The following is a 27,572-nucleotide window of genomic DNA, read 5'->3' as shown; positions in this document are numbered from 1 at the left end:
GGAAAGCGAAATAAGAAAAGTGATTTTTCTTGTAAACAACTGGAATTTAATAAAACAACTCGAATTTAATAAAAAAAATATATGTTGTAGACATCGTAAGCTTAAGAAAATTTTTGTTGACTACAAAAAATTTTCAAACTTTTTATGAATTTTTTTTTGATAATTCTTTTAAGGTATCACTTTTATATTTTTACGAAAACTCTCTAGGTTATCTATTTTAATATATATTTTTTCCAATCGATTAATATATATTTTTTCAAATCGATCGAAGGGATGGAATGGTTAAATACAATCTTTCACGCAATGCCGCATCGACTAGGTGATCACGATGCACGGTGCGGACGATTATCTGTTTACAGGGTTTAACGTCCTCTCGCCTCTCACATTAATTAATTACATCGGGGTGCTTTTTTAAAGTGAATTCCTTCGTCTCTCACATTAACTGAAGAGGATCTTCTCAATCATCTTCACTATCACTTTCAATGACTAGGATATAATTATCTTTTTGGAATATAATGCTGAATATTTCTGCGGTTTAAGAATTTTCGATAGATACTTTGCATAAGATAAGTAATATATCATTGCAGCAATATGTGAACAGCAATCAACAGTTCGTCTGTCATTAGTACATTCACATGCAATATCACATCGAAATACGGATACTGTTTAATTCATATCTCAAAAAACATCTATATATTTTACGAGAAATATATTCGGGATGGAACTTTTAGTTTAAGGACATTTTTCTTATTCTTAACATACTCTATGTTTAATTTATCATTTTTATCTACTATTTCCGTCAAATATGACACGGCTTGTGAAAGTTGGTATGAACCGGTAAATAAAATTTTATGTCTTTTTTGGTCATTTCCGGAAAATTCAAAAGATCATTAGATGTAATATTTTTAAAAAGAAGTTTATGGCGAAATCATCCTTTTTCTTCCTTAATAGCCAATGTATTTTCCGTATTATCTTTTTGATCATGCATCTTCTATACAACTTCATAGTTTCTACGTCAGATTGAAACCTTTTTCCAAAAGTATTGTTCAGAAATGATGCAATTCTAAAATAAACTCCAATTTTTGGTATTAATTTATTGTCAATTTTGTTTTTAGAAGACGATACTTTTGTTTCAGCGTTGCATGAACAGATTCAATTACTCAGCGAGTTTTAGTATCAAATCGAAACTGATTGGATTCTTTTGTTGATTGCTTCTATTTTCCTTTTAATGTTGGCATTAAAACTGTAATTTTTTTTTTCTCTAAATCATCTGTTATATCTAGAAAACCATGTCAACTACGTATCTATCAGTTGTATAAATGGTGAAGGGTTTGCAGAAAGGAATTTTTTTCCCAAGAATAATTTCTTTTTACTCATTGTTAGTAGTTTTTTGATATCGGGCGTATGTACCATAGCAAATCAAAAATAAATTGTCACGAACATTGAACAATTTTTTTATTATTTCCATAGTATGATTTTGAATAAGATCATCTCTATTAGGAGGATTCTAAAGCAAAGCTTGAACTCCGACGAAATCACCAGAGGTCGCACCGCGCGTCGCGCATCATGTTTTTATATACTACACTAATATCTCACCCTATGATACATACAATTGCACATTCGTGTCAATTTTCATATAACAAATTCGTCGTGATAAAGCGTCTAAGAATTCTTCTCTAATTCTAAGAATTTGACGTTATTTGTTCGTGCAAACTATATATTTGTGGATTACTATTTTATAAGTACAGGTTGCAAAACTATCGCATCAAGCAAATGTTGTCATGACTTGACGCCATGTTACATTAAGAAATGATAAAAAATATATCAATTTTGAAATTTTTGGTCGTTCTCAGCATAAAATCTATCTCACAAATACGTATTAATATGTATATTTTAATCCTAGAAAAAGATTTTCGAATCTGTGAAAAAGAGAAAAAAAGTATTTGTTATACAAAGATTTTATAATTTATTTAATTTTTAGTCAGTAATACAGACGGCTTTAGGATCCCCTTAACAACATGTAAACCAAAATGAAATATCATTTTCAATAGATTTTATTATGATCGCAGAATATTCTGAAACTGACTGTTTATTTTCCAATTGCAAGATAGAAGCTATTATTGGAGTTTCCCGTACGTAATTTCAAAAGAAACACAACTAGAGCTTGAATTATTGAACGGGACACACTGTTTCTCATTGAAATCATCATATCTTTTATTTGAATAAGATTGTCTCAAGTTAATCCCGTAAAGACATGAAGCTATTTTTCTGAGAGATTAAATTTATCGACTTTATCAAATAATGACAAAAATCAACACTTGATAATTACTATCAAATCACACTTGATAGAAAGAGTTTCCATCATTTCAGATAACTCTGATCCAGTGAGACTTGATGTATTACAGTATATCCTCAGATGATTAAGATCTGCTTCAAAAAATCGTTTTTTTTTACTACATGACTTCGATTATCAATTGGTATATAGATTTTTTCAATGTATGATTGCATTCGAGCTTTTTCTGAAATTATCATAAGATTTTCTGTGGAAGAACAAATGCAACAGTATTTATGCATAGAAATTATCCTCTGAATAGGATAATTTTAATATATTCAACTTGAGGCATAGAGATTTCTTTGGTTTTAACTCGAATGTCGGATCAGAAGTTAATTCAGAACAAGGAAGATCTCTATCACTTTCCAATTTAGAGTCATCTTCAGATTCCTTTTTTTTATAAATAGAAAGCTGACATCTATAGCACAAAATGTCACCGACGAATATCGTTCTTTTTAAATAGCTACAAAAAGAATTTGCTTCATCTTCAGTATTAATTTTTTTCTATCTTTAATTTCTTTTTAATTAATGTTAGCACACCGTAGTTGCACCTTTAATGCTGTAGATATTTTTTAATGAAATAAAATAATCTACAAAAATGAATTTAAAATATTATATATATTATTAAAAATATATTATTAAAAATATATTATTATTAACGGGAGCAACAGTATGGTACAGCTACTGATTTTAACGAAGTTGCCGTAGTTCTTTAGCTTTCAACGAACAGACAATCAAGCATCGAGTCAAATGGCGCTCATTGGTACTCATCGGAATTATTCGATGAGTCTCGGTCCTCTATTACCACTTTTAAGTCAATATATTTAATTCACGCAGCGATGTCGTGGCGCGGACGTGAATGGCAGGGACAGTATCGCCGCGCGGTGTGGTGGGATTCTGCGATTACTCAGTCGATGCGGCATTGCGTGAAAGATTGTCGTTTTTAACCACGTTCCACCCGATCGATTTGGAAAAAATATATGTTAAAGTAGACAATTTAGGAATGTTTTCGTAAAAATATAGAAGTGTTACCTTAAAAGAATCATAAAAAAATTTATAAAAAGTTCGAAAATTTTTTAAACCTTTTTTTTAGTCACACAAATTTGAAAAAATTTTCTTAGACTTATCTATTGTTTACAACATATATTTTTTATTAAATTCGGTCTAGTCTTTTACGAGAAAAATCACTTTTCTTATTTCGCTTTCCCCCTGCATAACTCTTCAAAAAATGCAATTTCAAGGCTAATTTTTGGGGAAATTTAATATCTCAAGGATGATAATTTGAATTCGATTGGTATCGGAGCCGATTTCACATGCTTATTTCACTATGTCCTTTACAAGTTTAAAAGACCTGCCTGCTGTTTTCGCCTCGCGATGAGCGATTCCCATGCGTGTGTGCGTGCGTGCGGGCGTGCGTGCTATTCAATCCATCCCTTCCCCGAAGTAAAACAAAGCCCTACACTCAATTTTCCCACCCGCTATTTTGTTGGACATATACTCTCCACAATATCCTCCTAGTCCTATCTTTCCTATCGACACACTCTCTGATCTCTCCCTTGCCAATCAACGCGTGGGTTAGTATAGAGCGCACCAATCAACGCGTGGGTGACTAGTTAGTATAGAGCCATCAAATCAAAACGCACCACTTAAAAACTTTATTATCCCCATCCCTCTCCCAGCAACTCATCAGCGCATATCGTCTATCTAGATTAGTAGGCCATGTCTCTAGCGCCATTGGAGGAGTGGAAGTGGTTTTTTTTGATATTCCATGGCTGCCCACATATAATATTACTGCGGTTGTATAATTGAAAGTTAAAAAGTTTGACCATTTAAAACAATCATTTTCTACTTGTTATAATACTGATATTTCATTAAAAATGCATGCTGTACAAGAAATGCTATGCACAAATTTGTGTGCATTAAATTTTTTTCTTAAACAGTAATATTATTGTATCTTCTAATTCTTAAAGCCATAAGAACTTTAATTGAATTAAAACTTATAAAAAGGACTCTCAAGAGTAAAACAAACTCAGGAATCAATAAGGTAATGAGAGTACAGCGCGCAACGCAGTGATATACAAATTTAATTATAATTTTAATGTGTTATCTTGATGTCATCCACAATTAATTGAATATTTCGACTCTATTTTGAATCATTTTCAGCAATCATATACTAATTAGTATTAAACCCGTTCATCCTTAGTTAGGATTGAGTCATAAAACGAATTGCCAAATTTAAACGTGGCGTTTAATTTGTAACGAAATCAAAGATCTGTCTTGATACATTGGATAACCTTTGAATGAGCACCAAATTAAATTAACTTATGTAATTAATGAAATTATGCAATATATTCTTAAGAGGCATGCTTTCAGTTAAATAGCTTACATATATTAAATATGTTACCAAGCTTGTTAATTTAATTTCAAGACAAATCTTTGATTTCGTCACGGATCTATGCCACGTTTTGGCGTATTTGATAATTTGTATTGTGATTCATTCCTAACGCAAGGAGGATGAATGTGTTTAATATTAATAATTGTATATGATTGCTGAAGATGACTCAAAATAGAGTCGAAACATTCAATTAATTGGATGACATTAAGATAACACAATAAAATTATAATATAAGTTTAGTATATTATTGCGTACCATTGACCGCGCATCGTTAATCGCGTATTCTCATTAATCTTATTGATTCCTGTGTTTATTTTAATTGAATTATTTTGTTCAAAAATTTCTCATTTTTAATGTATTTGGAAATTCAATAATTTATCCGTACTATATACTCTCTAAATACTTTGGAATGATATTTCATTCTTTGAAGTGAAAATTGAGCTATTTTTAGAAAGAAATAGCTCAATTTTCAATCTCTAACAATGAGACTTTACTCTTCAGAACTGCCACTTTGAAAGTTTTAGAGAATATATTTTACCATTAAATCAATCTTAATTTTACCTTAAATTTTTTTCCTTTTTATGAATAACTATACTACGTCCTAGTATGCTCCTTGGGCCAAACAGAGGTAACATTGTGTCGTTGTACGTTATTGTATATCGCTTTTTATTATCTAATGTGCCAAATTTTCCGCTCAAATCACCCATCTTATATTGATCCAGCGTACCTTCTTCTACAGCTGGAATATCGTTATTGATATCTAATGGATTCCAGGATTCGTAAAGTGACGTCTCTTCGCATGGAAATTCTAAACCATATTCTACAGACGCCTGCAAATTATGCATAATGATTTAGCATATAAATATCTGTACATATGCATATGATTAAACATTTATATTATACAAGTGTCCTAAAAAAGTCGGAACACTCGAATATCTCGAAAAATATAATTTATACAGAAAAATAATTTAGATAAAAGTTGTAAACTTCAAAGAGATTTGTTTACTAATCTTATCAATTTACTTAGGTGGTGTCGCCAAGGTCAGGTCAAAGTCACACCGATTTTTTCAAAAGATTTTTTATAGAACATCCTACTCTTGATTCCAATAGCTGATATCGAGCTTTCCAAAACGATCGCTAACAAAGTTATTTTTTATTAAGTACTTTTCGATATAAGGCTCGAAGTTTACAGTCGAAGATAACATAATCGGCATTAGCATTATACAAGGAATCCGACGGCTAAAACTTTTTGAATGTTATTCAAGATCATGTCCTAGATAATATTTGTTAAGATCGAGGTCATTGGAGATTATTCTTCTTATTTTCATTTCATACACTGAAAATTCGTATATTTACGTAAAAATGAAACTAAAAGATACAATCTCCAATGGCAATCTCAAATGATATCCGAAACATGAACAACACTCAAGAGGTTTTTAGCAGTCGATTGGCCTTGGGTAATACTGATGCCGTATTATAACTTTCAAGCCTTATAACTCGAAAAGTACTTATCGAAAAGATATTTTATTATAATATTTTGAAAAGCTCTTGAGCTACAAGAATATGCAATAAAAGCATGAGAGGTTCTATTTAAGAAACTGACAGTCACATTAACCTAGTCGTCAGAAGGTCATTCAAGATCAAATCCATATTTTTATCATATGTCCCCCTTTAATGTCCTGCAACTTTTGTCTGAGATATTTTTCCATATCTAAAGTCATTTCCAAGATATATGGCCTAGAACCTTATAGACACCCTATATATATATATATATATATATATATATATATATATATAAAAGGTGTGTGTGCGTGCGTGCATGCATGCGTGCGTGCGTGCGTGCGTGCCTGCGTGTGTGTGTGTGTGTGTGTGTGTAGCGTCACCAAAATCCGGACAAATCGAACAATTTCTTTAAACAAAATGTTTTTAATGAAAAATTAAATATATTATAAAAAATCTTTTTACATTGCACTTGAGGGATCCCTGTAGAGTATAATTATTCGATATATCCCCCATTAGCTTGAATGATGGCCTCTATTCTTTCTTGGTCTAAAGCACGTACGCTGTAATGTAGCAATGTCCATGCTGCCTCAATAGTGATCCTTAATGACATCACACTGGGATGCCGAGACTTGTTTGTGATCCTTTCAACTACGCTCCATAGTAGTAGTCCAAGGGATTTAAATCTGGGCTGTTGGGAGCCGAGGCGAACAACTCGGCTTGTCCTGGCAGCCTCAGAGCATCTGTTGTATCTTTAATGTGTACGATTTATATCGAAGATCCTCCTCGGTAATTTGACGCGTTGTTAACTCGCTTACACCAACAATCGATGTTAATTTTCGTAACGATTGTCTTGGGTCATCCGAAATCAGCGCTTAAGCTCTTTCAACGACTGCAGGAGTTTGCGGTGCGTTCTTTCGAGTAATTCTTCCTCGCTGGCATACTGGAACCTTCGTTGGACTGTTCTAAAGCCGTATATTTTGCGACAATGTCATAAACGGTTAATCTCGTATATCCAAAGAACCGAATTATTTCCGTTGCTGAGCGCTCAGAGCGAAGGTCTTCGATGATCGCGACTCTTCGATTATACTCAGCACTTGGTTTCAACATCGCAGCCATTTTGAGAATATGACTGTTTATTAGAAGCATCAGGCTTTCTCGGACGCCAACAACAATCTCTGACGGAGGCACAATATAGCGGAAAATTTAAATTGAAATTTGTCTGGATTTTGGTAACACACCCTGTATATATTTGAGGATTGCCTTTTCTTAAATGTTAAATTATTATACACATTTATGAACCAAATGTTTAGAGTTTAAATATTATAATAATTTATTATAATATTATTTACAATAATATTGTAATAAGAAAGAACTGCAAAAATAAAGTATTCATAAAAGAATTATGTACATCTATGATCTTGATATACGAGGGCGGTCCGATAAGTACTTAGCCTCAACGCCCGATGGAGCCACTATCGCAAGAGAAATTTACTAACGTATAGTACATTCTCATAGACGGCTACTGTCAAAATTTCAGCCGAATCGGACTCGTAGTTTTGACCGCGTGTGGAAGCGGGCGTGTCCGCGGATTTTAGAAAAATAGAAAAAGAGCAATATCGGTGATTCGACAAATTGGTCGAATTGGGCTACGAGCTGCTGCCCCATCCACCGTATTCTCCAGATTTGGCCCCGTGCGACTTTTTTTTGTTTCCAAACTTGAAAAAGTCACTCGCCGGGCAGAAATTTCAGTCGAACGAGGAGGTCATCGCTGCCACGGAGGCCTACTTTGCAGACCTCGAGAAAACGTACTTTTTAGACGGGTTAAAGAAGTTGGAGCATCGCTGGGTCAAGTGTATTGAGCTAAAAGGAGACTATGTTAAGAAATAAATCGCCACTTTTCCAAAATTTTCGTTTTTCTTTTGTAAGCTAAGTACTTATCGGACCGCCCTCGTACATGATATAAAATAAATACGTATAAATATGTAATATGTAAACCATATGTATTTAGGCCATAAATATTACCGTATGTATGTGATATCCACTCATTTTTCCATCGAGACCTTCGAGAGATACTTCTACGTTAGTGATATCATATTCAGTCTGTTGCCATAACTCCAATTTTCCTCTTAAGGATATTTGTTCACCATTACCAAACCAATTTCTGACAACCGCTTTACGCCGGTAAACGCCACCAATACTAAAAATATGATTATACTGTTACTGGAAAGAATGTAATTTAATCTAATTTAGTTTACTGCATGTTTGTTACATTGTACAGGCTAATCGATTTCCTCTCGCAACTGGACCATGATCATCATAAATAACTAAACTTTTGCCAAATAGTGAATGGGATCCAGATAAAGATAACATCGTATCAGTAAAAAGTCTTCGAGTCAATTTTGAGGCATTAGCTTTTCTGCCAGCAATTTCAAGTGTTCCATGTCTCGTTAAATCACCTAGGCGACACAACGAGGCTTCTGCAACGAAACACGAATTCGGCTTCCAATCCACCTAAAATGTTATAGTAAACCCTAAATATAAAAGCGAAAATAAATGGGTATATTACTATACTATGTGTAATAAAAATGCTTTAAAAATGATGTAAAATATAATTAAGTAATTAAGATTAATATTTTAAAAAGAAAGATTTTTTACAACGAAATTTTTTTAGAAAATATACTGATATTGCAACTAAAGTTTTAGAATATACTAATAATTTTTGAAATATATCATATTCTTTTTAAAAGTACAATAATTTTATTTAAATGATAATATTTATTTATAAATATTATATATATTATTTATATAGAATTTAAAATAAAAGTAGAAATAGAATTGTATATATTTGTAGTATTAAAAAACCAAAATGTATCTGTACAGAAAATATTAAACAATTTTAGGTTTAATTATTTGATTTTGATTATAAGCTTTTTCGATATTTTGTTCTATAAATAATGTATATCTTATATATAACAATCTAATGATTATGTTTTATTATTCGTCTGTTGTTATAAAGAAATGCTTTTCAAATATAAATAAATATAATTATGAATAGAATATTAATATAGAAAGATCATAAAAAAAAAATAATTTAAAAAAAAATTACAATATTAAAATCCGTAAATGCTATAACTTGAAGATTTTTCTAAAAGTGCCATTTTTAAATAACTGTTAAATAAAATTATAGAAGATACGAAAATATAATACGGTATAAAATATATAATAATATGTAATATATATATAATATATATTTAAATTATTTTTTATTATTCCTTTTATTCTTATGTAAAATGTTATAGTAAGAAATTATCTTTATTTGATAATATAAACATCAAATAAAGTACATTTGGTTAGTAACATTTAATAGTGAAAAAATTTTCATTTTTTGAGACTATATAAGGCTTATTCTTTTTGTATTTCTTAATTGTAATTTAAAGGATTACTTATACCTGGAGGCACTAAAAATAGGTCCATATTCATGAATTTTTTATTCCAAAAGTATTAGAAATATTGAAGTGAGGTTTATACCAATGTTTATATAAGATTTTGTCAATAAAATGTAAAATTTAAATTTAAAAATATTAAAAAGTAAGCAAAATATTGTTGTTGGCATCATACATATTAGCTGCTATAACTGTTTGCGGTACCCACTGGATAATGTATGGTTCATACGAAACACAAAAACGTAATAGATTCTTAAAATATATTATATATAGGACGTTCCACAATCGGATCACTTGCGTGTCCAAAAATCAGTGCAATGAAAATAAACGTTCAAGATTTCAAATTATTCGTATGTGCATGTACTTTCGGAAGAAATGTTTTGAGAGATCCAATATGGCGCCAAGAAGCGATGACCATCGCATGCAAATGAAACATTTTTTTGCTTAAACTATTGTACTGATCTCTAATTGACTGAAAAATGATTACTTCTAGATTCTTCGGAATTGCTGATTCCGAATATGCTGTTAAAATTTCGAAATTCAAAATAGTAGATTCAATATGGCGATCAGCGTACGAAACCTTGAACCCTATACTTTTAGACCTTTAACTTCTTTTAATTCCCAAGCTTTTTAATCCCCAGCATAAAGGGGTAAAATATTTTAGGTTAGTCTTAGAATAAAAAATATTTCGTAGTGATTGAATTTTAAATAAACGTTTAAAAATTAATGACCACCTACTGAAAACTAATGATGAAATATTTTTTATTCTAAGACTAACTTAAAATAAATTCATTCGGGATTAAAAAGCTTACTTGAAATAAAAGAAGTTGAAGGTCTAAAAGCATAAGGCTCATGGTTTTGTACGCTGGTCGCCATATTAGATTTACTATTTTGAATTTCAAAATTTTGACAACATATTCGTAATCAGACAGCATATTCGTAACTTCGAGAAACTTAGAAGTAATCACTTTCAAGCCAATTGAGGATCAATATGATAGTTTAAGCAAGAAAATGTTACATTTATAAATAAAATGTTACATATATAAATTTAATCTTTATCGAGCCAATTTTTTAAATTTGTGTTTGTTGCAAAATGGCGATTAGTTGAATATAAGGATGCGAATTGTCGTCTCTAAAAATCGATCGATTTTTTGTTGTAAAAAACAAAACTGTAAATCCTAAAAAAAATTCTATGATAAAAACTGTATATTTTGATGCTAAATAAATAGAAAAAAACCTGAGTTCGATCTATTTGTAAAATAGGTTTTGAGAAAAACACGTTCGAAGTTTTAAGCTTACTTTTAAGCAATATACGATATAAATGATTTCTTTAACACGCTATAACTTTTTTATTTTTAATTTTTATTTTTTCTTCGAATTGTAACTTTAGAAAAATAATTTTAAGATTTCATATTATAAGAAAATACAAAAATTGAAAAATCGATTTTTTTTATCCACGACAGGTGAATACAATCTTTTAATTGAGTATCATAACTTTTTGGAACTATAAAACAAAATAAATTCAGTTATTTAAATAAAAATAGATAATATAAGGTGTCGTAACAAGATATCCATTATTTTTGCATGAAATTGAAGGCTTTATTTAGTATAGTTAGAATGATCCGATTTAAGTCAAATATGCACCGTTTTGTTCGATAATGCCATTTTGAAGGTAATTCCATTATGCCTCTCTCATAGAAACCCTCGTCCCTATTGGCAAAAAACAGTCGATTTTCACAAGCTTCTCTTGAGGCGAATTTTTCACCAGCAAAATCATTCGCCATAGACAGGAATAGATGGTAATCACTTGGAGCCAGGTCCGGACTATAAGGTGGATGCATAAGAACCTCCCAACCAAGCTCCCGGAGCTTCTGGCGGAGTCACTATCGATGTGTGTGGCCTTGCGTTGTCCTGATGGAACACAATTCCTCTCTTATTAGCCAACGCTGGCCGCTTCTGGGCGATTGCTTCCTTCAGACGGTCCAATTGTTGACAGTACAGGTCCGAATTAAGAGTTTGGCCGTAGGGGAGCAGCTCATAGTAGATGATTCCCTGCCAATCCCACCAAAAACACAGCAAAACCTTCCTGACCTTCAATCCTGGCTTGGCCACCGTTTGCGCCGGCTCACCGCGATTCGACCACGACCGTTTTCGCTTGACGTTGTCATAAGTGACCCACTTTTCAGTCACCATCCGCTTCAGAAATGGGTTGATTTTGTTGCGATTCAGCAACGATTCGCAGATGGAAATTCGGTCCATGAAGTTTTTTTGCGTTAACTCGTGTGACACCCATACATCGAGCTTCTTTTTGTATCCAGCCTTATTCAAGTGGTTCCAAACGGTTTTTTGTGCAATGTTTAGCTCCTGGGCAATCGAAACAGTGCTTACAAGTAGATATACTAGGCGGGTTCTAAGCCATGGGGCTAGAGGGGAATGCGGGGTGCGGGGAAATATTTGTAGGCGCGGGGAATACCTAACGCGGGGGAAAGAGGGTGAAAGGTCTAATCTCCTACACAATAGGGCTCCTACACAATAGGGCTCCTTTTTTTGTTATCAAAATTAGACCATGTTTTTCTTTAAAAATGCATTGATAATAAAGGTTTGAATTTGACCATGACATATTTTTCTTTTCTTTGAAAATGTATCGATAATAAAGGCTTGCATGTTAGAGAAAGATAGAGCGCGCGTGCTACGAGTGAAGAAAGGATGGAAGAATTAATAGAGTACGAGTTTTTTTTGTATGATACAGTTTTTCAATTTTTATGGTTTTTCCTGGCGCGTCGAGGCAAAGGATGGGAAGTAAAAGATAATACACATGAAATAAGGCGAACAAAAATGTTTTATTTACATCTTATTACATCGGTTTTCGTACTTATTAAAAACTAAAGCTAATAGTTCGCAATCGATGAGCTGATGTCCATTGAAGATGTCACTATCACATATAATGTTCTCAGATGCGATGTTGGAGAATCGCTTATAATAAAGGCTTGCATGTTAGAGAAAGATAGAGCGCGCGTGCTATGAGTGAAGAAAGGATGGAAGAATTAATAGAGTACGAGTTTCTTTTGTATGATACAGTTTTTGCAATTTTTATGGTTTTTCCTGGCGCGTCGAGGCAAAGGATGGGAAGTAAAAGACAATACACATGAAATAAGGCGAACAAAAAATGTTTTATTTACATCTTATTACATCGGTTTTCGTACTTATTAAAACTAAAGCTAATAGTTCGCAATCAATGAGCTGATGTCCATTGAAGATGTCGCTATCACATATAATGTTCTCAGATGCGATGTTGGAGAATCGTGTATACTTGGTATCTACCGTATCGACGAGTCGAGCTAATCGTTCGAACGTTACATCGATACACCCGTTAAAGTCAAACATACGGCGTAGCGTCGTTTCGGTCATCATAATGCGTATGGATGAAGAATCGAGACGTACGACCGTAGTATAGTTCAGCATGAAAACACTGACGGTTAGCGGTTCAACGCTTGTAAAATTATTCTTGTATTCGTTTCGAAACAGCTTGTAAATATTTCCTCGCTGCTCGTAGAGGCTCTTCCACGTTTCGAGAGACAGCGATAGTTCGTGTCCGCGATGATCTCCAAGGGCGATCTCCACGTAACTCGGTGGACCAACGTTGATTCCAATTTCCAAAAATTTGTAGCCCGTATTCGTCAGATCGTAACGTCTGCTCAGTAAACGCACCGCACGATGCTCCGTACTGTGTACATACATAATGTTAAAAAACGTTTCTTTTGTGCATAGAACGTTGAAACTTACATGTTATATTCCTTCTTCACATCGTACGATGCACTGCTCTCTTTAGCATACATTTTTTCAGCCGTTCGTACAAGCGGGTATCGTAAACTGATTGCATCCGTGTAAATGGTAATACTTCTGGAATCGATAAGAGAAGACAGGTCCTCCCCCCTCTTTCCAAGAATTTCGAATATGTTGCAACACGTTTTATCAAGTCTTTCTACGTATTTTCTTTGTCACGAATTTATACATACGTTTATACATACGTTTATACACACGTACATACGTACATACGTTTATACATACGTTTATACACACATACGTACGTTTATACATACGTTTATACACACGTACATACGTACATACGTAAATACGTACATACATTTATACATACGTTTATACATACGTTTATATATACGTTTATACATACGTTTATACATACGTTTATACATACGTTTATACATACATTTATACATACGTACATACGTTTATACATACGTTTATACATACGTACATATGTTTATACATACGTTTATACATACGTTTATACATACGTTTATACATACGTACATACGTATATATATGTTTATACACACATACATACGTTTATACATACGTTTATACATACGTACATACGTTTATATATATGTTTATACACACATACATACGTTTATACATACGTTTATACACGTACATACGTACATACGTTTATACATACGTACATACGTTTATACATACGTACGTTTATACATACGTTTATACGCACATACGTACGTTTATACATACGTTTATACATACGTTTATACATTACAAAGGAAGGGAAAAGAAATACATAATAAATACATTAACGTATTTTTATTTAAAAAATTCTTTTGCAACCACCAGTTATATATTTTCAATACATTTTGTAACGCGCAATTCTTAACATGTTGTCCACATCGTATAATATTAGTAACGTCTAGATTAGATAAAGATTCCATGTGTTCTGTCGTAAACTGCATCCAGGGTCTCAATGTACATGCGTTCTCGCTCATCATCCAGAAGCAAGTTCCGCAGCCACGTTCGTTTCTCGCGTCCCTTGACATACACGACAGCATCAATAAATTTTTATTTCATCAATTAAGTAAAAAAATCCTATATTCGATCAAAGCTGATCTTATTTCCTAAATATTTCGGTTTGAATTTATATACATACGTACATAGACAATTCTATAAGCCACGCAATAAAGTCCTTTTCAATCTTGAAACGCAATCATGGATGGAACTACAGTGGTATTATAAAATTATGTATTACAATTTTGTGTTCATACATGTTCCCTTAATAACGATATTCATTAGTTGTTGATCACGATTCATTAGTTGTTGATCAAACGGATGTTCACTTATTTATAATCATTGGCGACAAGTATTGCTGAAGTCGGCACGCTTGATTTATGCGAAACTGCAAAATTGTGTTTCTACGTATCCAACAGAGTAATCTTACCGCAAAACATGTTGAGATTCATCGATTTTCCGTAGAAAAAAATTTTTATATTACACTTATGCAAAATCGTATCTAACGTGGTCACAACTGCCGTACATCGACGTTTCACCGAGAAGAATTTATGCACTTTCATCTGTTAAACTTAAATTATCAACCGAAAAATGCTTTACTATTGTATCGTGTACCCACTAACACATGTTGATAGTATTAATGAACTACAATCAAAACATTTATGACAATTATCAAACAGATATTAAATCATCGTCGAATGTCTATCGAATCACTGTCAAAAACATCTTTCAAATTAATGTCAAACATCTATCGAACCTTTATTGAATGTCTATCGCACCACTTTTAATCCTAACTATACACACTGAGTTCCCAGAAACCTCAACTTCAATTTCTAAATCGAGATCTTTTCGTATTTCTTTTCTTTTTCTTTGAACCAACAGTCGTCGAACGGTACCGCCATGTATCGTGTTCAACGAATAGAACCATATCAACGTCGACAAGATGTCCGAAATTGACCCGAGTATGATTAAACATCGCGTCACGCGTATGTAAAACGTATGCACGTACGTACGTACTACACATAGCGTACATTCTTCATTTTAAGGACTTACAAAATTAGCAGAAATATGACAGTGGTCTGTCAGACTGACGTAATTTTTTTATATTTTTTAACATTACAGTTCAAAGTTAAATAACTGACACACTAATATCAATGGAGTAATATATTACAAACATCTGGATTTTAATCGAGTCACTTTCAATGCAAATTTCCTTTCACAAAGATTTGTGAATTAATTTTCACGCTGCGGGCCTTGTACAGATTTTCTTTATTATTAGGTATTTATATTTTCTCAGCTATATTTTAGTATTTTTATTATTATTATTATTATTAAATCCTCACTTCTAACAAGCTATGCTTTAATAACGTTTATTATTTCCAAATCTGTGCAGTTCTGAATATTTTTGTTAAATCATACAGTGTCATCTTAAAATATATTAGATATCATATTAGATTTATTATTGTACATAAATGCTGCTTTATTATGTATATTTTATATTATTAATATTTTAACTGTTTTATACGATTTTAGACATTTTGCTCATTGGATAACTAAAAAAGATATTGAAAAAATTGTAAAATGGTAGAGGACTCAGTTTTTTATAGAAATAACACTATATGATTAATAGGGTGTTATTTCAGTTTTATAACCTGTATATGTACATATACATACATATACACATATATAGGGTGTTCTGAAATTCGAATCAAAGTATTATATAGCAAGAAAGATCTCGAAAAATTAAGTTAAAAAGTTATTTGTAAATTTTTATTTTAAGCAGAAATTTTTGAAATATCAGGATTCAAATATAACGAGTTACAGCTTATATTTAGATGATCACTTGAATTAGTGAGTGCGCTGAAATATACGCTTACTTACTCTATAATACATATTACCGCATTTGCAACTCATCGGTAGGTAGCCCCCTAAGCATAGTCTGTAATTAACCATATTTAAACCTTTATTATTACAAAAATTACTGTTAAAAATAAATAATTACAAGTAACTTTTTCACTTAATCTTTCGAGAACTTTCTTGCTGTAGTACGTAGGCTGCTGGCAAAGTTTCTGCAAACAATATGAAAAAAAAACATGTAAAATTCGGTAAATGGCTTTATTGTTTTAGTAGTATTGTTTTTAGAAGTATTCGCCTTTAAGATCAACATTTTGCATACGCTCGAACCAATTTTCAAAGCATTTTTTTCACTCTGAGACTGTAACCTCAGAAATCAGTGTACAAAATGTTTCAACAGCTGCTTCAGGCACTGGCGACTCAAATCGCTCACCACGCATCTTCTTTTTAATGTTTGGGAACAAAAAGAAATCATAGGTGATAAATAAGGTGAATACGAACAATAAGTCATCAATGCGACATTTTTATTGGATAAAAAATCAACAGTTTGACGTGCTGTGTGACAGCTGGCATTGTCATGATGAAGGATGATGTGATGATTTCGGTTTGTTCTACGCAATTCATTTATGATTTCTGACAAACAAATTGTTGTATACTTATCTGTATTTACAGCCCTTCGATCCTCTAAAATCACGATTGCCACATGCCGGTATAACTGAAGAAACAAGCAACCATTTGCTTGGCAGCACTGCGTGAACAAACAACTTTGGTTGGTTTCGATTTATTTTGAAATACCCCCAACAGTGGATTGTTGTTTACTTTCGGGCTCATACGAATCCATAGATTCATGTTTCGTTCCCAGTAACGATATTGTAGACCAAATTTGATCGACCTCGGTTGAATTTCTTGAGCATTTCTTTGCTCCATTTAACACGAGCCTGTTTTTGAGCTTCGGTCAAATTGTGTGGGATCCAACGATTGCAAAGTTTCCGTACGCTCATGCAAGTGATCATGCAAAATCGTATGTATTGCTCATGTCAATGCCTAAGGATGCCTGAATCTCGCAGTATGTTATATGCCGGTCTCGCTCAATCATTTCACGCACAGCATCAACATTAATGGCAACAACAGACGTGGATGGACGACCTTCACGGAATTCGTTACAAAGAAAGGTTCACGCTGGAATTCGGCAAACCAATTTTAAACAGTCCTTGGATGGTGTTTCATCCCCAAAAGCCAAATGAAGTCGATCAATGCATTGTTTCGGAGTATCACCCGCGTGATACAGATTACTAAAGCCATCTATTGGGAAAATAATGGATTTCTTTTTACTACACCTAATATTATGATATTATTTATTTATTATTTTAATATAATAGATAAATAATATTGTATGTGCATGTAACCGTATAAAAATTAATTTAATGTACATACAGTTATACAGGGTGTCGCGAATCAGAATATGTAGACTGCTGGAAAAGTTTCTGCAATCTAATACTTCCAGTGGCGCCAATGTTCTGCTACTATCACATCCGTAAAATTAGACGTTTTTAACTTATAATTCAGTTGACAGTTTGTACCCAAGCCAACTAGTTTTGTTTGCATAGTATTTTAAAAGGAGTTACTTTTGTGAGAAAATGGAAATTTCGCGTAAAAATTTTCGGGCAATGATTTTTTACAAATATAATCTAACTCCGAAACAATGCATTGATCGACTTCATTTGGCTTTTGGGGATGAAACACCATCCAAGGACTGTTTAAAATTGGTTTGCCGAATTCCAGCGTGAACCTTTCTTTGTAACGAATTCCGTGAAGGTCGTCCATCCACGTCTGTTGTTGCCATTAATGTTGATGCTGTGCGTGAAATGATTGAGCGAGACCGGCATATAACATACTGCGAGATTCAGGCATCCTTAGGCATTGACATGAGCAATACATACGATTTTGCATGATCACTTGCATGAGCGTACGGAAACTTTGCAATCGTTGGATCCCACACAATTTGACCGAAGCTCAAAAACAGGCTCGTGTTAAATGGAGCAAAGAAATGCTCAAGAAATTCAACCGAGGTCGATCAAATTTGGTCTACAATATCGTTACTGGGAACGAAACATGAATCTATGGATTCGTATGAGCCCGAAAGTAAACAACAATCCACTGTTGGGGGTATTTCAAAATAAATCGAAACCAACCAAAGTTGTTTGTTCACGCAGTGCTGCCAAGCAAATGGTTGCTTGTTTCTTCAGTTATACCGGCATGTGGCAATCGTGATTTTAGAGGATCGAAGGGCTGTAAATACAGATAAGTATACAACAATTTGTTTGTCAGAAATCATAAATGAATTGCGTAGAACAAACCGAAATCATCACATCATCCTTCATCATGACAATGCCAGCTGTCACACAGCACGTCAAACTGTTGATTTTTTATCCAATAAAAATGTCGCATTGATGACTTATTGTTCGTATTCACCTTATTTATCACCTATGATTTCTTTTTGTTCCCAAACATTAAAAAGAAGATGCGTGGTGAGCGATTTGAGTCGCCAGTGCCTGAAGCAGCTGTTGAAACATTTTGTACACTGATTTCTGAGGTTACAGTCTCAGAGTGAAAAAAATGCTTTGAAAATTGGTTCGAGCGTATGCAAAAATGTTGATCTTAAAGGCGAATACTTCTAAAAACAATACTACTAAAAACAATAAAGCCATTTACCGAATTTTACATGTTTTTTTTTCATATTGTTTGCAGAAACTTTGCCAGCAGCCTACGTACTACAGCAAGAAAGTTCTCGAAAGATTAAGTGAAAAAGTTACTTGTAATTATTTATTTTTAACAGTAATTTTTGTAATAATAAAGGTTTAAATATGGTTAATTACAGACTATGCTTAGGGGGCTACCTACCGATGAGTTGCAAATGCGGTAATATGTATTATAGAGTAAGTAAGCGTATATTTCAGCGCACTCACTAATTCAAGTGATCATCTAAATATAAGCTGTAACTCGTTATATTTGAATCCTGATATTTCAAAAATTTCTGCTTAAAATAAAAATTTACAAATAACTTTTTAACTTAATTTTTCGAGATCTTTCTTGCTATATAATACTTTGATTCGAATTTCAGAACACCCTATATATGTGTATATGTATGTATATGTACATATACAGGTTATAAAACTGAAATAACACCCTATTAATCATATAGTGTTATTTCTATAAAAAACTGAGTCCTCTACCATTTTACAATTTTTTCAATATCTTTTTTAGTTATCCAATGAGCAAAATGTCTAAAATCGTATAAAACAGTTAAAATATTAATAATATAAAATATACATAATAAAGCAGCATTTATGTACAATAATAAATCTAATATGATATCTAATATATTTTAAGATGACACTGTATGATTTAACAAAAATATTCAGAACTGCACAGATTTGGAAATAATAAACGTTATTAAAGCATAGCTTGTTAGAAGTGAGGATTTAATAATAATAATAATAATAATAAAAATACTAAAATATATAGCTGAGAAAATATAAATACCTAATAATAAAGAAAATCTGTACAAGGCCCGCAGCGTGAAAATTAATTCACAAATCTTTGTGAAAGGAAATTTGCATTGAAAGTGACTCGATTAAAATCCAGATGTTTGTAATATATTACTCCATTGATATTAGTGTGTCAGTTATTTAACTTTGAACTGTAATGTTAAAAAATATAAAAAAAATTACGTCAGTCTGACAGACCACTGTCATATTTCTGCTAATTTTGTAAGTCCTTAAAATGAAGAATGTACGCTATGTGTAGTACGTACGTACGTGCATACGTTTTACATACGCGTGACGCGATGTTTAATCATACTCGGGTCAATTTCGGACATCTTGTCGACGTTGATATGGTTCTATTCGTTGAACACGATACATGGCGGTACCGTTCGACGACTGTTGGTTCAAAGAAAAAGAAAAGAAATACGAAAAGATCTCGATTTAGAAATTGAAGTTGAGGTTTCTGGGAACTCAGTGTGTATAGTTAGGATTAAAAGTGGTGCGATAGACATTCAATAAAGGTTCGATAGATGTTTGACATTAATTTGAAAGATGTTTTTGACAGTGATTCGATAGACATTCGACGATGATTTAATATCTGTTTGATAATTGTCATAAATGTTTTGATTGTAGTTCATTAATACTATCAACATGTGTTAGTGGGTACACGATACAATAGTAAAGCATTTTTCGGTTGATAATTTAAGTTTAACAGATGAAAGTGCATAAATTCTTCTCGGTGAAACGTCGATGTACGGCAGTTGTGACCACGTTAGATACGATTTTGCATAAGTGTAATATAAAATTTTTTTCTACGGAAAATCGATGAATCTCAACATGTTTTGCGGTAAGATTACTCTGTTGGATACGTAGAAACACAATTTTGCAGTTTCGCATAAATCAAGCGTGCCGACTTCAGCAATACTTGTCGCCAATGATTATAAATAAGTGAACATCCGTTTGATCAACAACTAATGAATCGTGATCAACAACTAATGAATATCGTTATTAAGGGAACATGTATGAACACAAAATTGTAATACATAATTTTATAATACCACTGTAGTTCCATCCATGATTGCGTTTCAAGATTGAAAAGGACTTTATTGCGTGGCTTATAGAATTGTCTATGTACGTATGTATATAAATTCAAACCGAAATATTTAGGAAATAAGATCAGCTTTGATCGAATATAGGATTTTTTACTTAATTGATGAAATAAAAATTTATTGATGCTGTCGTGTATGTCAAGGGACGCGAGAAACGAACGTGGCTGCGGAACTTGCTTCTGGATGATGAGCGAGAACGCATGTACATTGAGACCCTGGATGCAGTTTACGACAGAACACATGGAATCTTTATCTAATCTAGACGTTACTAATATTATACGATGTGGACAACATGTTAAGAATTGCGCGTTACAAAATGTATTGAAAATATATAACTGGTGGTTGCAAAAGAAATTTTAAATAAAAATACATTAACGTATTTATTATGTATTTCTTTTCCCTTCCTTTGTAATGTATAAACGTATGTATAAACGTATGTATAAACGTACGTATGTGCGTATAAACGTATGTATAAACGTACGTATGTATAAACGTATGTACGTATGTATAAACGTATGTACGTATGTACGTGTATAAACGTATGTATAAACGTATGTATGTGTGTATAAACATATATATAAACGTATGTACGTATGTATAAACGTATGTATAAACGTATGTATGTGTGTATAAACATATATATAAACGTATGTACGTATGTATAAACGTATGTATAAACGTATGTATAAACGTATGTATAAACATATGTACGTATGTATAAACGTATGTATAAACGTATGTACGTATGTATAAATGTATGTATAAACGTATGTATAAACGTATGTATAAACGTATGTATAAACGTATATATAAACGTATGTATAAACGTATGTATAAATGTATGTACGTATTTACGTATGTACGTATGTACGTGTGTATAAACGTATGTATAAACGTACGTATGTGTGTATAAACGTATGTATAAACGTATGTACGTATGTACGTGTGTATAAACGTATGTATAAACGTATGTATAAATTCGTGACAAAGAAAATACGTAGAAAGACTTGATAAAACGTGTTGCAACATATTCGAAATTCTTGGAAAGAGGGGGGAGGACCTGTCTTCTCTTATCGATTCCAGAAGTATTACCATTTACACGGATGCAATCAGTTTACGATACCCGCTTGTACGAACGGCTGAAAAAATGTATGCTAAAGAGAGCAGTGCATCGTACGATGTGAAGAAGGAATATAACATGTAAGTTTCAACGTTCTATGCACAAAAGAAACGTTTTTTAACATTATGTATGTACACAGTACGGAGCATCGTGCGGTGCGTTTACTGAGCAGACGTTACGATCTGACGAATACGGGCTACAAATTTTTGGAAATTGGAATCAACGTTGGTCCACCGAGTTACGTGGAGATCGCCCTTGGAGATCATCGCGGACACGAACTATCGCTGTCTCTCGAAACGTGGAAGAGCCTCTACGAGCAGCGAGGAAATATTTACAAGCTGTTTCGAAACGAATACAAGAATAATTTTACAAGCGTTGAACCGCTAACCGTCAGTGTTTTCATGCTGAACTATACTACGGTCGTACGTCTCGATTCTTCATCCATACGCATTATGATGACCGAAACGACGCTACGCCGTATGTTTGACTTTAACGGGTGTATCGATGTAACGTTCGAACGATTAGCTCGACTCGTCGATACGGTAGATACCAAGTATACACGATTCTCCAACATCGCATCTGAGAACATTATATGTGATAGCGACATCTTCAATGGACATCAGCTCATTGATTGCGAACTATTAGCTTTAGTTTTTAATAAGTACGAAAACCGATGTAATAAGATGTAAATAAAACATTTTTTGTTCGCCTTATTTCATGTGTATTGTCTTTTACTTCCCATCCTTTGCCTCGACGCGCCAGGAAAAACCATAAAAATTGCAAAAACTGTATCATACAAAAGAAACTCGTACTCTATTAATTCTTCCATCCTTTCTTCACTCATAGCACGCGCGCTCTATCTTTCTCTAACATGCAAGCCTTTATTATAAGCGATTCTCCAACATCGCATCTGAGAACATTATATGTGATAGTGACATCTTCAATGGACATCAGCTCATCGATTGCGAACTATTAGCTTTAGTTTTTAATAAGTACGAAAACCGATGTAATAAGATGTAAATAAAACATTTTTGTTCGCCTTATTTCATGTGTATTATCTTTTACTTCCCATCCTTTGCCTCGACGCGCCAGGAAAAACCATAAAAATTGAAAAACTGTATCATACAAAAAAAACTCGTACTCTATTAATTCTTCCATCCTTTCTTCACTCGTAGCACGCGCGCTCTATCTTTCTCTAACATGCAAGCCTTTATTATCGATACATTTTCAAAGAAAAGAAAAATATGTCATGGTCAAATTCAAACCTTTATTATCAATGCATTTTTAAAGAAAAACATGGTCTAATTTTGATAACAAAAAAAGGAGCCCTATTGTGTAGGAGCCCTATTGTGTAGGAGATTAGACCTTTCACCCTCTTTCCCCCGCGTTAGGTATTCCCCGCGCCTACAAATATTTCCCCGCACCCCGCATTCCCCTCTAGCCCCATGGCTTAGAACCCGCCTAGTATATCTACTCTTACATGACGGTCGGACTCGATTTCCATTATTTTATCGACATTTTCGACAATTGGCCTTCCAGAGCGTGGTGCATCTTTGACATCAAAATTACCGAAACGGAATCGACGAAACCAAAATTGCGCGTGATTGGCTGTTACAGTATGAGGACCATAAACACTATTTACATTTTCAGCCGCCTGGCTTGCGTTTTCGTCTTTATCGAAGAAAACTGTAAAATATGGCGTATTTTCTCTTTGCTGGTATCCATCTTTGACGCGCGCTCAAACAATATTGAGTCAAGTAATCACAAAACTGTCTGAGAAGTTTTTTTAGTACGAAATCTTATCTCTCTAACGCCATCTAGCGTAACCCGATCGCACTTATACAACGCGAGATACAGATTACTAAAGCCATCTATTGGAAAAATAATGGATTTCTTTTTACTACACCTATTAAATAAAAGCTATGGGATGTCAAGCAGGATGTTTATTATTAAATGTTAGATAATCCGTACATAAATAAAAACACAAACGTTTCAATGTCTAACAGGTCATTCTGAATGTAAATATAATTATTTTTAAAATAAACTCGTACATGATATTTTACAAAAATTCGACAATTAAGATGTAAAATTAAACATGTAATAAAAATACAATACAATAAAAATGTAAAATTATTTTTACAAATTTTACTCGTAATTCTTGTGAGGATTCAATGATCATACAGCCACAGTGTCACATTAGATTGGTAGTTCATCAATATATGAAGTAAAAAACATGAAATTCGTAGAAAATGATAAAGAGCACCTTCACTCGATATTATTATGGATAATTAATTTTTAAAGTCAAAAAACGTCATGAAAGATTTGCGGAATGATGTCAATTAATGAGGTATGTAAATCCTGAGAAGAAATCATCATGATAATGGAAACTGTCTTACTGAATAAGAAGTTTGTAAAGATATTTGACACTATTAGTACTTATTAGAGGTTTGCATTAAAAGTTACTGTTCACGTTTAGGTGACAGTAGCTGCGTATGCTATGGTCAGAGACATCTGCTACTTATATCATTTTGAAGTGTGAACATTTCCTACTAAAATTCAATTAACAGACGTCATCCTTGGTTACATATGTGCTTTTCTATAACTGAATTAAAATGGAACGTGATAAGTTGTTTTTCCGATGTGTACTTCAACACTATTTTGATTTGAAAAAAAGTGCAGCTGAAACTCATCGATTGCTTGCGGAAATTTATGGTGAATCTGCTCCATCGGAAACAGTATGTAGAAACTGATTTCGACGATTCAAAAGTGGTGATTGTGACGTTCACGACAAACAAAGCAATGCTTTGTATTTGGTGGGATATGGAGGGTGTCGTGTATTATGAGCTGTTTAAACCGAACGAAATAATCACCGCCGAGCGTTATCGACAACAATTGGAACGTTTGAATGATAATTTGATGCAAAAACGATCAATTACATCAAATCGTCGAAAGGTGATTTTACTCCATGATAACGCTCGGCCGCATGTTGCTATAATCGTGAAACAAACACTGATGGATCTCGAATGGGAGGTTCTCCCGCACCCAGCATATTCTCCGGACTTAGTACCAAGCGATTATCATCTGTTCCGATCGATGCAACATGCTCTGGAAGATACACACTTCCATAATTATAGCGAAGTCGAAAATTGGGTTGCTAAATGGATTGATTCAAAAGACAGACCATTCTTTCATCGTGGAATTCAACTTCTGCCTGAAAAGTGGCAAAAAATCATAGCTTCCGAGGGAAAATACTTTGATTGAGATATTCATATATTTTGTTATTGAAATAAGTGCTCAAATACAAAGAAAAAACAGTAACTTTTAATGCAACCCCCTAATATAATAGAGAAAATAACTACTTTATAACGATGCATCCTTAAATGTATCATTCCCTGTGAAAGAAATTAGCCAGATGCCGTTGCATAAGGCCTTTGGCTACATGCAACGATAAGAGCGCCCACAATTTTTTTAAACAAAAATTATTAGATATAAGGTGCGTCTTTTATTCTTGCACTCTTTGGACTGGTGCATCCGTTGCAATAAGTTGAAATGAAATAAATAAATGTTTGTGTCATTTCAACTTATTGTTATGTATGCATCTGTTCAAAGAACAGGAATCTTCTTCTTCTTTTTCTTTTTCTTCTTCTTTTTCTTCTTTTTAAATTATGCCTTTTGCCTTATACGTATCACAGAGGTCTATATAACCAGTGATACACATTTGGTCCCTGGAACCGGCAAATTCACAGAAAACCAGCCGCTGCGCGAGAGCGAGCGAGACAGCGAGACAGCGAGAGAGAGAGAGAGAGAGAGAGAGAGAGAGAGAGAGAGAGCGTCCGTCCTCTTCGCTGTACTACAGGGTGGGCCATCTATTGGTACGTTTTTGAATTTCGTCGTATGGCAACACCGAACGAGCTACAGACCCGAAATTTTGACAGTTTATTAGTCATACCGTCCGCGGCATGAAACAACATGTTTTCTCTTGAAGAGCGTTTTGAAATTTTAAAAACTTATTTTCAAAGTCAGTGCTGTGTCGCCGAAACTGTACGAATTTTGAAAAGAAATATGGGTCGTGATAGAGCACCCACCGAAGGAGCTATACGCAAATTGGTGAGGAAAGTTCGTGAGAAAGGGATGTTAGTGGATGACAGAAGTGGTCCCAGAGCTCGGACAGTGCGCACACCCGAGAATATTGAGGCTGTGGCCCAAAGTGTGAGACAATTCCAGCTTTGAAAAACAATATTACGACTGTTTTGAGTGAAATTGGCGCCGAGGTAGTCCAAAATGTCATTAATAATTGGGGTGACCGAATGGCATACTGTAAGGCCAGTAGAGGGAGCCACATGAACGAAATCGTTTTTCATTCTTGACGCGGATACTTTTAGCTTCACAACAAAAAAAAAATTAATAAAAAATATCAATGTATGCTCATTTGATCGCATTTTTAAAAACGTACCAATAGATGGCCCACCCTGTAGTAACTTGGAAACACAAGCGAGTAATAGAGCGAAAAGGCCGCTCTCTTTCGCTATCTCGCTTCCTCTACTAGTTTCCTCTACTTGTTATAAGCGACAGAAAACTGAAAATGTGCTTTCTCGATCACTCGGCATGTTTCTGTATAAAGGAAAAAGGGACACACACATTCTAAATAACGATAGATTTTAATAAATTTTAATAATCATATAACTCTCCAATTAATAGCAAAAATGATTTTAAAACGCGACAGTTTACGAAATATTAATTGTACGTTATAAAATTATATTGACATAATCTTTATAATTATATTAATCATATCACTTTTGTAATTTAGTTCATTATCAGAATTCTTAATATATATAATAATTCTTAATATATAGAATTATAAATACTATTATAATTGACACCAAATACATTTGTGATAAACATATCATTATAAAAACATTATTTCTTTTCGGATTTTTTAATAAAATTTTATTTACATGTAAAAATATTGGTCTTCTAATTCGATTAAGTTGGACACATACCATCGAATCATTATTGTTCTTACAAATATTGATTTAAAAGTAAACAACTAATTGCAATAATTGTATAAGAATGTATTATTTGTCTTAATCGTTTACTGGTAATTAATGTAAATTTTAGAAAACTATTTATTATGAAAATAAAGAGAAAAGAGGCACGATTGGCGCATGAAATATCCATTGCGCGTCTTACTTGCTCACACCGATTAGTTGCATTTACAAATGCGTATATAATCCACACAGAAAATTTTAACAATACCTTAATAATTATTATATACACCGACTTTTGGCCGTTAATCAACGAAAGAGATACATATTCAAAATTTAACGAAATTTATAATGTTGGAAGCTGTTCGCTAATTTTATCAGCCTCGATCGCGATTTTATTAATCAATTTTTATAAAACTATAATCGCGAGATATTCGTAGACCGATCTTATATCTAAATAACGTAAAGTTT

At 33.2% G+C, this 27,572-nt stretch overlaps 3 protein-coding genes and 2 pseudogenes across 5 annotated transcripts in view; 1 reads left to right on the top strand and 4 right to left on the bottom strand.

The window, feature by feature from the left end:
• Rsod (superoxide dismutase family protein Rsod) overlaps positions 1–27,572 on the bottom strand; it is a 271,460-nt gene that overhangs the window by 76,530 nt on the left and 167,358 nt on the right. For all 3 annotated transcript variants that reach the window (XM_087407501.1, XM_087407503.1, XM_087407502.1), the window contains 3 exons: positions 8,500–8,741; positions 8,253–8,427; positions 5,289–5,557 (listed from right to left, as the gene is read on the bottom strand). In XM_087407501.1, the coding sequence (XP_087263627.1) occupies positions 5,289–5,557; positions 8,253–8,427; positions 8,500–8,741 (686 nt within the window). The remainder of the gene's footprint in view (positions 1–5,288; positions 5,558–8,252; positions 8,428–8,499; positions 8,742–27,572) is intronic.
• Positions 458–1,796, bottom strand: LOC147909379 (uncharacterized; annotated as a pseudogene).
• Positions 498–3,255, bottom strand: LOC147909378 (uncharacterized; annotated as a pseudogene).
• LOC147909377 (uncharacterized) lies at positions 12,295–15,488 on the bottom strand. Its single transcript, XM_087407292.1, has 2 exons — positions 13,457–15,488; positions 12,295–13,397 (listed from the first exon to the last, which is right to left on the bottom strand). The coding sequence occupies exons 1-2, from the start codon at positions 13,507–13,509 to the stop codon at positions 12,845–12,847; spliced, it is 606 nt and encodes a 201-aa protein (XP_087263418.1). The 5' UTR covers positions 13,510–15,488; the 3' UTR covers positions 12,295–12,844.
• LOC147909376 (uncharacterized) lies at positions 18,667–23,359 on the top strand. The gene is made up of 2 exons (XM_087407143.1): positions 18,667–22,196; positions 22,256–23,359. Exons 1-2 carry the CDS (start codon positions 22,144–22,146, stop codon positions 22,803–22,805), a joined length of 603 nt encoding a protein of 200 aa, XP_087263269.1. The 5' UTR covers positions 18,667–22,143; the 3' UTR covers positions 22,806–23,359.

Source organism: Acromyrmex echinatior, chromosome 6 (assembly GCF_024713525.1).
Source record: "Acromyrmex echinatior isolate Ae372 chromosome 6, ASM2471352v2, whole genome shotgun sequence".
Classification (NCBI taxonomy): Eukaryota; Metazoa; Arthropoda; class Insecta; order Hymenoptera; family Formicidae; genus Acromyrmex; species Acromyrmex echinatior.
This window is presented reverse-complemented; position numbering and strand designations above follow the sequence as displayed.